We start from the raw sequence: 11275 nt of genomic DNA, 5'->3' as shown, positions 1-11275 counted from the left end.
TAAGGAAATTTTATTACAACTTTGGTTTAAATTTTATAGTATTTACTACCATTAAATTCAGATATAGATAGACTCTTAGAAATATATAAACTTAAATTCAATATTAATACAAGTAAAAGTTTTAAATCACCATCTTATCTTGATGATTCCAAACTCCCGGCCAACTTGTGACAATCAATACAATTTTATAAAGAAAACTTCCCCAAATTAATAGGACGATAAAGTAGCACTCAAAAAAAAAAAAAAAAAAGGTCCCTTTAGTTAGATTTATGTACAATACAAACATCACCTCAGCTAGGACAACATTTCCAATTCTAACGGTAATGCCATAAAAATTGTTGAGTGTTCTCTGCAATCACAAGCATGCATAACAGTACAGCCAAACAAGACAACACTGGCCACAATAGCCATAAATCGTAAACAATGAAACCTTGCGGCATCCAAATCAAGAGGACTTGCCGAGGAAAAAGCAACTGCAAGGGAGCACACAAGAAGCAAATCTCTGCTAATGTTCCTCTGCAGTGAAATCAGGCTCCGAGGGTTTCTGCAACAGCATCACCGGCAGTCTTTCCTGCAGCCGCGTCTTCCGAGTCCCATTCCGTCGCAGGACGCGCAATGCATTAACTGCAAATTTGGAGGCATATATTGTGGCCCCGAGGCTGGGTGAATTGCTGTTGCCTTTCACAAGCGCAGCCTGCAACCTGTCCTCTTCTTTCCGAAGGGATTCTTCCAGCTTCTTCCGTGAATATCGACGCCAAGCCGCCTGTATAAAACAAGCCGCCCATGTTCGCCACTGCTGTGAATAGAACCTAAAGGTGTGGCGAAGTTGCTTGCTGTGGAGTCTTCGGAATTGGGTTGCCACAAATTTAAGATCATCAGCTGACAGAGCAAAACCTTCGACTTCGGATAAGGCCTTCACTGTCCTCGTTGATATTGGCAGGCTGGAAGAAGAATGGGGGTCGAGAGCCCAGGTGAGCAGCTCTTCCCCGCAGAAGTCGCCACCTTTGAGATAATCAGAATTGAAGAAACCAGTCCTTCCGCCATTTGTGGTCACACTCAGCAACTTTCCTCTCATGATGAAGAGCATTTCATCCACGGGGTCCCCTTCACGAACAATGCAGCTTTCTTCAGTGAACAGAGCGGGTTTCAAGCAATCACACATGGCATCTATTAGTTGATAATCCATCTTTTCAAACATTGGAACCTATAAGGAATGAAATGAAATTTATTTTGCTTTTAATAAAGATGTACATACAAAATTATATTGCACAAATTTAAGGTGATGATGTACAAGTCAATTAGTAAAAAAGTTCAAATATTCATAAGCCGATCAAATTATGGAGGGTCACTGATGTGATTAGAGTGGAAACCACCAACAAGAAGGTACATACATATGCCGCCGGTACTCAGCATTGTAGACCTTAAAAATAAATATCTATAAATCATGAGTATGAAGAAATCTTTGATTCAGTTAGTTTGAAGATGACAAATGTTGAGTATGGAGGATTTTTTCAGGCGCGCTCCGTGGCTGACTATCGAGCATGAGACGGGACCTGTTGGCAGCAGACGACTCAGACGTGGGAGAGGATCCTTGGGTGCAGCTGATCGGAGCGGTAGATTTAATGCAAATAATTGAACATTGGGCTCTGTTCATTAGATGTGGAGAAAGCATGAAACAAGGGTAGGTAAGTATTTACTTATATTTAATAAATTATAAATTCCAAATTCAAATAATATTTAAGATATAAACAATGTTTGAAGCCAGATTATTATTAGGATTTTCAGGAGGAAGAAGAAAGCTAATTGGCAATAAGGGTCGAACAAGTTTTGAGGTGAGTTACAAGTAAGATGTTGACCTAATGATTTAAGAAAATATTTTCATAATTTTTGTTCAATTTGAAGTCAAGTCAATCTAAATTCTTATTTAAGAAAATTAGAATATAAAATAAATATACAAAAAATTGGTCACCCTATGACTTCTTAATGAAATATGATAGATAAGCACATATATTTAGTAAATTTTAATCTTAAAAGATTATGTGGAGAAATGATGGGAATGTCAAATTAGTAATTAAGCCATTATTATTATTATCATTAGAAGGTTTGTCATAATTAATGAATGAAGTTGAGAAGACAACATACAAAATTATGAGGATATGTTATGTTAACCATAATAAATAAAATTAAGAAATTAGGGACTTAATTAGAATATTAAATTAACAGTTTGCAAATATTAAAAGTAGAAATTAATTAAATAAAATTTACAATTTACATAGCATAAAAGAAAAAGATATTAAATAATAAACAAATGTATGTAAATTAAATAAAACATTTAATCTAGATAATGTATATAAAAATTTATTTGATGATTGAAATTAGTGATTTAAATATCATACTATGTTAAACATTGAATACGGTATAACAAATAAAAGCTAATAATTCAAGAGAGAAGGCAAAAGGGCGTAATTTAAAAAAAATTAATTAATATGGTACATCATAGGAATAGTTATAGGTTCTCAACTTGAGTGAACAAAAATCTTTAAAAAAAAACACAAATCATTAAAGATTGAGATGAAACTCGTAATTTTGAATTACTATAATATATATATATATATATATATATATATATATATTCTAGACCAAATGTATCAACTTATTGTGATACTTCTTCAATCTAATGTTATTGCATATTATATCATACAACAAGAAGTCTTTATCCAACTAAATCGAATCGGCTACATTAATCTTTTTTTCTCCACAGTGTCCTATTGAGTGTCATATTTTCATTTAATTCTAATAAATTAGGATCATTTTTTATACAATGTGTTCAAGTCTTTTTAGGTCTACCACTACCATTCTTAATATACGTTAAATCTAAAATATCCACTCTCCTAGCAGGGTCACATTTAATGTGACCGAACCAACTGCGACAACTCTCTCTAATCTTGTCTGCCACTGGAGTTACTTCAACCCTTTCACGAATATATTCATTTCACATTTTGTCTCTAAGTGCAATGCCACTCATCCACCTCAACATTCTCATCTCGGAAACACTTAACTTTATAGTATACTTCTCTTTTACAGGCCAACATTCTATGCCATAAAGCATTGTAGGTCTCACCAACATCTTATAAAAATTTTCTTTTAAGCCTATGCGGTACTTTTCTATCACATGATAGACACGATGCATGTCTCCACTTCAATTATCCAATGTGAATTCTACTAATAGCATACTCATTTATATTACCATCACTTTGAACAATAAACATAAGATAACTAAAGTGTTCACTCATTTTAATCACTCGAGCACAAATTAGTATAACTCCATCACTACATCTACTACAGCTAAAATGACATTCCAAATATTCAATTTTAGATCTACTCAAATAAAAGCCTTTAGACTCTAAAATTAACCTTTATAAATTAAGTTTTTCTTTAACTCTCTCTACTCTTATCCACAAGAAGAATAATATCAGCAAAAAACATACACCAAGTTACATCCTCATGTAAATGTCTAAAATGTCTAATAAGAAGTCTAATAAGAACATTCATAACTAAAGCAAAAACATATGGGCTTAAAGCCGATCTCGGTTGTAATCAAACTGAAATAAGAAAATACTTGGTCAATGCTCCTTGTGTTTGAACACAAGTAACAACTCTAGGTCATATACATATCCTTAATGATTTGAATATAAACAAACTCAACACATTTCTTTTTCTAGAAGTCTCCAAATTAATTATGTTGGAATCATTTATCATAAGCTTTTTCAAAATCTACAAAAATCATATGTAGATCATCCTTACTCTTTGTACTTCTATATCAAAGATCTCAATAAATGTATAGGTTTCATAATAGACTTGCCTGACATAAATCCAAATTGATTTTGAGAAATTTTATATCACATCGTGGTCTATGTTCAATTACTCTCTCCTATAATTTTAATGCATTACACGTTAACTTAATTCTTATATAATATACACACTCTTCTATATTGCCTTTATTATTAAAAATATGAACCAATGTTGTTTCTCCACTCATTCGATATCTTTTTAGTTGTTAAAATGATATTAAAAAATTTATTAAGACAAGAAATTGACAAATCTCCTAAATATTTTTAAACTTTTATTAAAATACTATCACATACTCCCTACCCCCCCCCCCCCCCCCCCCAAATTTCCATTTTACTAATGTGACAATAAAAATAAAAAACTATTATTACATATGATATTAAAATCACTAAAATCAGTCGTGGCCAATACAAACCATAATTGCTAATAAGGATTATTCAATTAGGTTGGATTGGCCACATCCTTTGAATAAATAGATTAAGGTCTAAAATAATTTGGGATAACAAAAGAATGGGATCTTGATTGGGTTTATTATCATTCTCACTACCAACCACTCTAAATTAACAACAGTAAATTTCTTTACCTAAAAATAAATTGTTGCTATTATAAGCTAAGCATATATCACCCGCATACTAGTTTTAATTGAATTTTTTCTTATAGTGTGCCTAAAAAAACCTTAGGAGCTTGAAGTCTTCATAAAATGATGACAAAATCTGTAACGGTGTCCTATCTATAATTTAATGAAACTTCTAAGAATTTGATCCCAAAAATTACAAAACTCTCAAGAGAGGCCGGTGTGCAAATTTTTAAAACCCGCATTTTAACTCTAAAAACTGCAAGCACAGGCACCTAATATTGATCAAAATACATATAATTTCTATGGCACATGTGCTCGTTCTTGCAAAAAAAAAAAACAAAAAACAAAACAAAACAAAACCAATGGCCACTGCAATTGAATGACAAGACAATTTTTCACAACTTAGATAAGTGGCGGCAAGAACATTCTCTCTGTGATGAAACAATTTGCAATAACTCGGTGTTCATGATGAATCATTACAATTCATAAAATTAGTGTATCCTGGATTCACTATAGGGCTCTCTAAGGCTAACCGTTCTGTGCAATATAAGCAAGTGAAGCATGAGACTAGAGTTTCATGTGAACAAATAAATTCATGTCACCACTATTATTAATCTAATTTACTGCCGGTTCATCAATCAATTAAATAGCATATGAAAGCAAATGCAATAGAATATGTGCCACAGAAATCAAAAGTGATTTGAAAGATAAGCTTAAGAAAACCATATTGGTATATTTTTTTTATGGAGTTTAAAAAATTAAACAAAAAATGCCACATTGGCCTATTTAAGATTGATTTCAATTGCCTCGGATATTACATGAAGAAATCAAAGAGTTTGAAAATAAGTTAAAAAGACCACATCCTAAGGGAAAAAGAAAAATGTCACCTGTGACTTGGATTTGAACAGAAATGTTAGTGATGCCTTCAGTGCTAAGATCACAACATACACACACAGATATGGTTGGACATAAAGCAACCAACCACTAAACAAAGTTGGCAGCACAGCATACTCATGAATTCTTACATATTTATATATCTAACACCAAAATGTTATACTAAAATAATACCCTAGCCTTTAACATCACATAAAAAGATCACAAATAGTAATTTTTTTAAGTAAACACAACTTTTATGCATATATTTTGGTGTTGATTATAACACTAAAATGTTATATACATAAATCTTAAATTTTAGGTATTAAATAAATCCTTGCAAAAATCAGAATTACAAAATTATTTACATTAACAAAATATAAAAAAGTACATAAAAAAATTTATTTTTTTTTCAATACAAATAATTTTTTTTACAAGCTATATGCTCATAGAACATTAACTCGTATCTTCTTTCATTTCAAAACATTTTCCTTTTTCCTTTTAAGTGCATATTCAACCGTAGTTAAGTAAAATAAAGCAGTATATGCTTAAGCACCTGTCATTGGACTCAAAAAAATCCTAGGACTAATCATCGGACATCCAGCAGTCAAGAATACCCTAATTGATCCAGAGGACCTAAAAATGTAAATCATTCATGAAATATGCTCTATTTACACATGAATAATAAATGCAGAATTTATTCCTTTTATTTTTCCTATAACAACAATGTCTCATAATCAATGATACAGATTGTACTCAAATCTCAATTCTTTTAGTTCCATATAAAATTATTTTCAACAATTAAAATATAATCACGAAATGTATGGTAGATCTAAATTAATGATAATTTACTATTGAACTTGTAATAATTTATAATATATCAAAATACATAAATATGAAAATATACGGAATTATAAAAATCATATAAAAAGACATATTGCCAAGTTGGCATGGGATCTGTGAGCACATATGATGGAACTGCACATGTTAGCATTGTTAGGGCTGATGATCAAGATAGTAAATGTCCATAAGTTAGACATGATAAAATTGATTTTAGTTTTCACTTTATTAAACACTGTAATTGACCACACTATTTTAACCATTTTTTTATTAAAACCTTACAAAAAACCAAAACCAAAATTGAAGAATGAAACCATCAAAACCACCTAAATTATCAAATCTAAACTTTTGTAGTGGGACTGAAGCCAAGTTTAAACCCTTGAGCAATGACCCATTCCCGATTATAGTTATATGCCAATGAAACAGTATAAAAAATTTTACTTCATCGCTATATGCCATTGGTTAGTTTAACAGCACAAGCCTCTTTTACTTGAGACAGACAAAACCTTATTCCTGACCATTTTTCATGCATTCCAACTTAGAAAATTCTCAAGAGGGGAAGACTGAGGACTTTACAATTATATCATATGCAAAAAGCAGAAAAGATATGTCGTGATAGAAAGAACATAATTGAAAATAGGATACCCTCATGAGTAGAGCCCAACAGAGGTGTCGCTTGATGTCTCTTCTGAGATCCTTAGGAAGGTTTTGAAGGAGGCTCTCTTCATCAACACCTCTTGTCTCTTGCCATTTGTACTGCTCATATCGACGTATTCTATCCCTCAAGCTCTCTGGAAGTAAACGATGGGACATCCATTGCTCTGAATCTCTCCTTTTTACCCTCATTTCTTCTACTCTAACAGTGGTGGACTGAAGGTAGGTCTGTAAACGTGAAAAGTAAATTACGTAGCATCTAGGTTTGCAAGGGCAGTTTCTGAGACACAGCTTTTATAAAATGGAAACTACAATGAGGGGAAAGAAAGTGTACTAAGCACGTATACGAAGATGAAAATGAACCAAAATTTCCATTGCAGTATATATCATATATTCATCATCAAAAAACAGAAGAGGAATGAAGAACTATCTAATACAAGATGATGGTATCATGGTAAGCAAAATCCCTCCACAGCAGGGGCAGAAACCAATATAGGCCATGCTCCAGCTCTGTATAAATAATAACCACCAATACAGCAAAAAAACAGAAGCAATGGAAATCCCGTGATAAAATGAATACTTTTAAAATCTTTAGCTAATTTTTTCAGAGAATAAGCAAGAGGATAAATTATTGTGAAGGCCATGTTTGTGATCAGGTTGTGCTTTGTACCCACATAGCTTTTGTATTAAATTTCTTTTAGAGGAAGACAAAATAAGTTTAATATGTTAATTAGAACCAAAAACATATATTTTATTCTCTAAACTGTGTTTTAAATTTAACTGGCACAACCAAATCTATCACCTAAATGGTGCAACTATATTTGTAGCTTTGCACTACCGCGATATATAAAACATCTGAGAGTTGGTTCAGAAAAACAGTTACTAGAAAAAAGCCGCAAGTGTTTCATTAAATTTCTTGAATGGGAATAGAAGAAAATTGTCTTTAAACGCTTTATAAAAAAGAATTCAACAAAAAAAGAAACCAACTTGACTTAATTTATAAAGCAAATGGATAGATTTGTTAAAAAATATAACTCAAAATAGCTTGAAAACTGTTGTCCTATTAACACTTTCCAACGTCAATGAAAGATGGCAGAGTATCATAAGTGTTTGAACATGCATGCTATCAAAATTTAAGTTATTGAATTATCCGAATATGGTTCATCCAAAATAAAAGTGATGACGTGTCATACGATTGTATCCTATATCAACTAGCCTTGGATGCTTAAAAAAAGGCTTTTCGAAAGAGTTTAAAACTGGTAGCCATGGAAAAAATAGCAATGGAACAGACTCGTTGTCGTATAGGTCTCCCCGAAATAGACAGGTTTTGTAGTATAATGGTTGAGGAGATGAATAGCAATTATAAGAGAACAACAGAGCCATCAATGATTAATCATCCTGTGGAGAATCTAGAGGCTTCAAAGGAAAATATCAATAGCGATCTCATAGTATTACTTTGAACTACTAACAGTGGCTTCCTTTTATATGCATGTAAATACTAATTTATATAAGATGCAAAATGGCAAGTAGGTGAAGAAGGTGATAGTCATCATAATCAATATTGTAACTTTAAGAATGTGGGTAAAATATGAAGAAGTGCACATAGATTGTCATGGGACTCAAATCTAAGAGATTCATCATCAAATAATGCATTATGATCTTGAGTATTGCATGTTTAATTGAGGAAAATGACCAGCAGCATAATAAGTAGATTTAAAAGAGTGATAATAGCATTTATATCAGTCCTAGTAATGATATAATGATTGTGGAGATCAATCAACATAATTATTTTAATGATTCTCAAAATAAAGAATTTTCACTTACAGGTGACCTTCCTTTTTATCAAGCAATATAAGAAGCTTTGCAATAGTTTGAAGGGACCTTATAATTTGTAATTATCACATTCACATTAATATATGCACCAGTGGCTTCCTTTTATATGCATGTAAATACTAATTTACATAAGATACAAAAGAGTACGTGAAGAAGGTGATAGTCATCATACTCGAGATAGTAACTTTAGGATTGGAGGTAAAATATGAAAATTCACAAACAGAATGTCATGGGACTCAGATCTAGGAGATTCATTATCAAATTATGCATTACGATCTTGAGTATTACGTGTTTGATTGAGGAAAACAACCGACATAACAAGTAGATATAAAAGAGTGATAATAGCATTTATAACAGTCCTAGTAATAATATAATGATTGTGGAGATCAATCAACATAATTATTTTCATTATTTTCAAAAGAAGGATTTTTTGCTTACAGACAACTTTCCCTTTTAGCAAGCAATATAAAAAGTTTGCAATATTTTGAAGGAGCCTTATAATTGGCAATTATCGCATTCACATTAATATATTCTTGCAACATTATGTTTAGGACAAAATTCTCTTAAATGTTAAACTATAGTTACATCTTATTGAGCAGGTTATTTAGAACAATATTTTTTCAGTATCACTGGATCTACTATTACTAGAATCACATTATATGTTTCAATTTTAGATTTACTCAAACGGAAGCATCTAGAAGCTAAAGTTGACCTCCATCATTCAAATTTTCTTGAACTCTTTCTCTCTAGTCTTATCCACAAGAAGGGCATCATTATCAAAAAGGATAAACCAAAGTGCATCCTCCTGTAAATGTTTAGTGAAAGCATCCATAAAAAAAGCAAAAAAGATAATTGATCCCTATTGTAAACAAACTAAAATAGCAAAATACTTGGTCAACCCTCCTTATTTTCAAACACAAGTAACAGCTCGAGTATATATATCTTTGATGACACGCATATAGGCAATACCAACACCTTTCTTTTCTGGAACTCTGCAAAGTACTTTTCTTGAAATTTTATCATAAACTTTTACTAAATTAAAAAAAATCATTTGTAGAATCTCCTTATTCTCTCTATACATTTTCATCAAACCTCTCAATAAATGTATGGATTACATAGTATACTTCCCTGGAAAGAATAAAATCACCAATGCTACCATAAGTTTACACATTTTTCATTCTAATCCTAGACACTAATTGATCAACTTTTCTAATTGGTGCATTTTCAAGTTAATTTACAAAACCAAATCATCAAAGTCCATTTTCAACCAGTTCATCTTCAATGGATATCATTCCAACCGTTTCTTTAATATATTCATCTCTAAATTTATCATCCCAGTTTTACGATCATTGTTTCTTCAAACTCAGCTTAGTTATTATAATCTTTTTCTTCTTTACTGCCCAGCGCATTTATACACACACACACTCACACACATACCAATTTTATAAATAAAGTATAGGGGCATAAAATCATTTTTGCACTCTAAGCTATGTACTTTTTCTCAATCTAATGAAATCTGAGAGCTTCTCACTCTAAAATCACTTTTTAGTTGTTAGATTTTTTTACTTGCTATTCTAATTAGTGAAATTCTAGTGTCATAAATATGTATGTATGTTTGGATTGAGGTGTGTAAGCGACTAAATTTATCTTCCAACCCCCTTTCAGCTTCATTTGCTCAAAATCCTTTCAAATTAGCTCAATTTTAGGGTTTTCATGGTTTAGGGTTTCCATAAAGAAACTTACCTACTAAGAACAGTCGGCAAGGCGCAGCTAGGTGGAGATTTTTTTTTGCCTCAGTGAGAAAGATTGCAGGTTTGTCATTTTTACGGGAAGCTTTTTTGAGAAATCCGGTTTCAATCCCAAGAGCAAAATTATCGTGATATCATTGCGGAAACATATTCGAAAGAGGAGCGGAGACTGGGTTATCACTGGCGAGGGTTGCGGCGTAGGAACGTCCTGAAGTCATTTCTTTAGATGCAACAAGAAGCGCAGCTGAGAACTCGCGACGAAGAAATCGGGAGAGTCGAACGAAGTCGGGAGCCGCAGAAGCGAGGCACAACCGAGACGTGCGACACTTCGAGTGTGACAGTGCGCGATGGACAGGAGTCGCAGAAGCGCGACCGCAGGGCTGACAGACGCGCGTAACAGTGTGCGACGAAGAAAACGCCAAACGCTCGGAGGAAGCGCGATGGAGAAGAGATACAACAAACTGCAATCGACGAGGAGACCAGGTTTCGCCATCATGGCGAAACCCTAGCAGAAAGAAATCGCTTCAGGATACGGTACTTATACATAGTAATTATATGTATTGTTTTCATATATTACAAGTAATTATTAAGCCTTACTATGTGCTGTTTTACTTGGATATCCAAAATGAAAACTTTTTTTATAGTGTTTAGCCTTTAAAAAAAACCTATACATAAGTGTCATGGAAAAAATCTGAGACATCAAATCATTTGTAAAGCCTTACAGTTTTCTTAATCTTACCATTGGATAGATGGATAGATGGAGAATCCTGTTGTGTGCTTTTTAAGAATAAAAGGGATGCACAAGTGTGCAAATTATAGAGGAATTAAGTTGATGTGTCATACTTTAAAGTTATGGGAGAGGGTAATTGAACATAGGTTATCACAAAGATTTCTTATAATC

At 32.4% G+C, this 11275-nt stretch overlaps 1 protein-coding gene across 1 annotated transcript in view; it reads right to left on the bottom strand.

Annotated features, from left to right (window-relative positions):
* Positions 1-235: 235 nt before the first annotated feature.
* Positions 236-11275, bottom strand: part of LOC110021317 (cyclic nucleotide-gated ion channel 1-like) — a 55439-nt gene continuing 44399 nt past the window's right edge. Inside the window, exons 7-8 of the mRNA XM_020719761.1 lie at positions 6785-7021; positions 236-1204 (exon numbers count right to left, since the gene is read on the bottom strand). Of these exons, the coding sequence (XP_020575420.1) occupies positions 506-1204; positions 6785-7021 (936 nt within the window). The 3' untranslated portion in view covers positions 236-505. The remainder of the gene's footprint in view (positions 1205-6784; positions 7022-11275) is intronic.

Source organism: Phalaenopsis equestris, unplaced genomic scaffold (assembly GCF_001263595.1).
Source record: "Phalaenopsis equestris unplaced genomic scaffold, ASM126359v1 Scaffold000132, whole genome shotgun sequence".
Taxonomy (NCBI): Eukaryota; Viridiplantae; Streptophyta; class Magnoliopsida; order Asparagales; family Orchidaceae; genus Phalaenopsis; species Phalaenopsis equestris.
The sequence above is the reverse complement of the archived record's forward strand: the minus strand, read 5'-3'. Positions and strand labels throughout refer to the sequence as shown.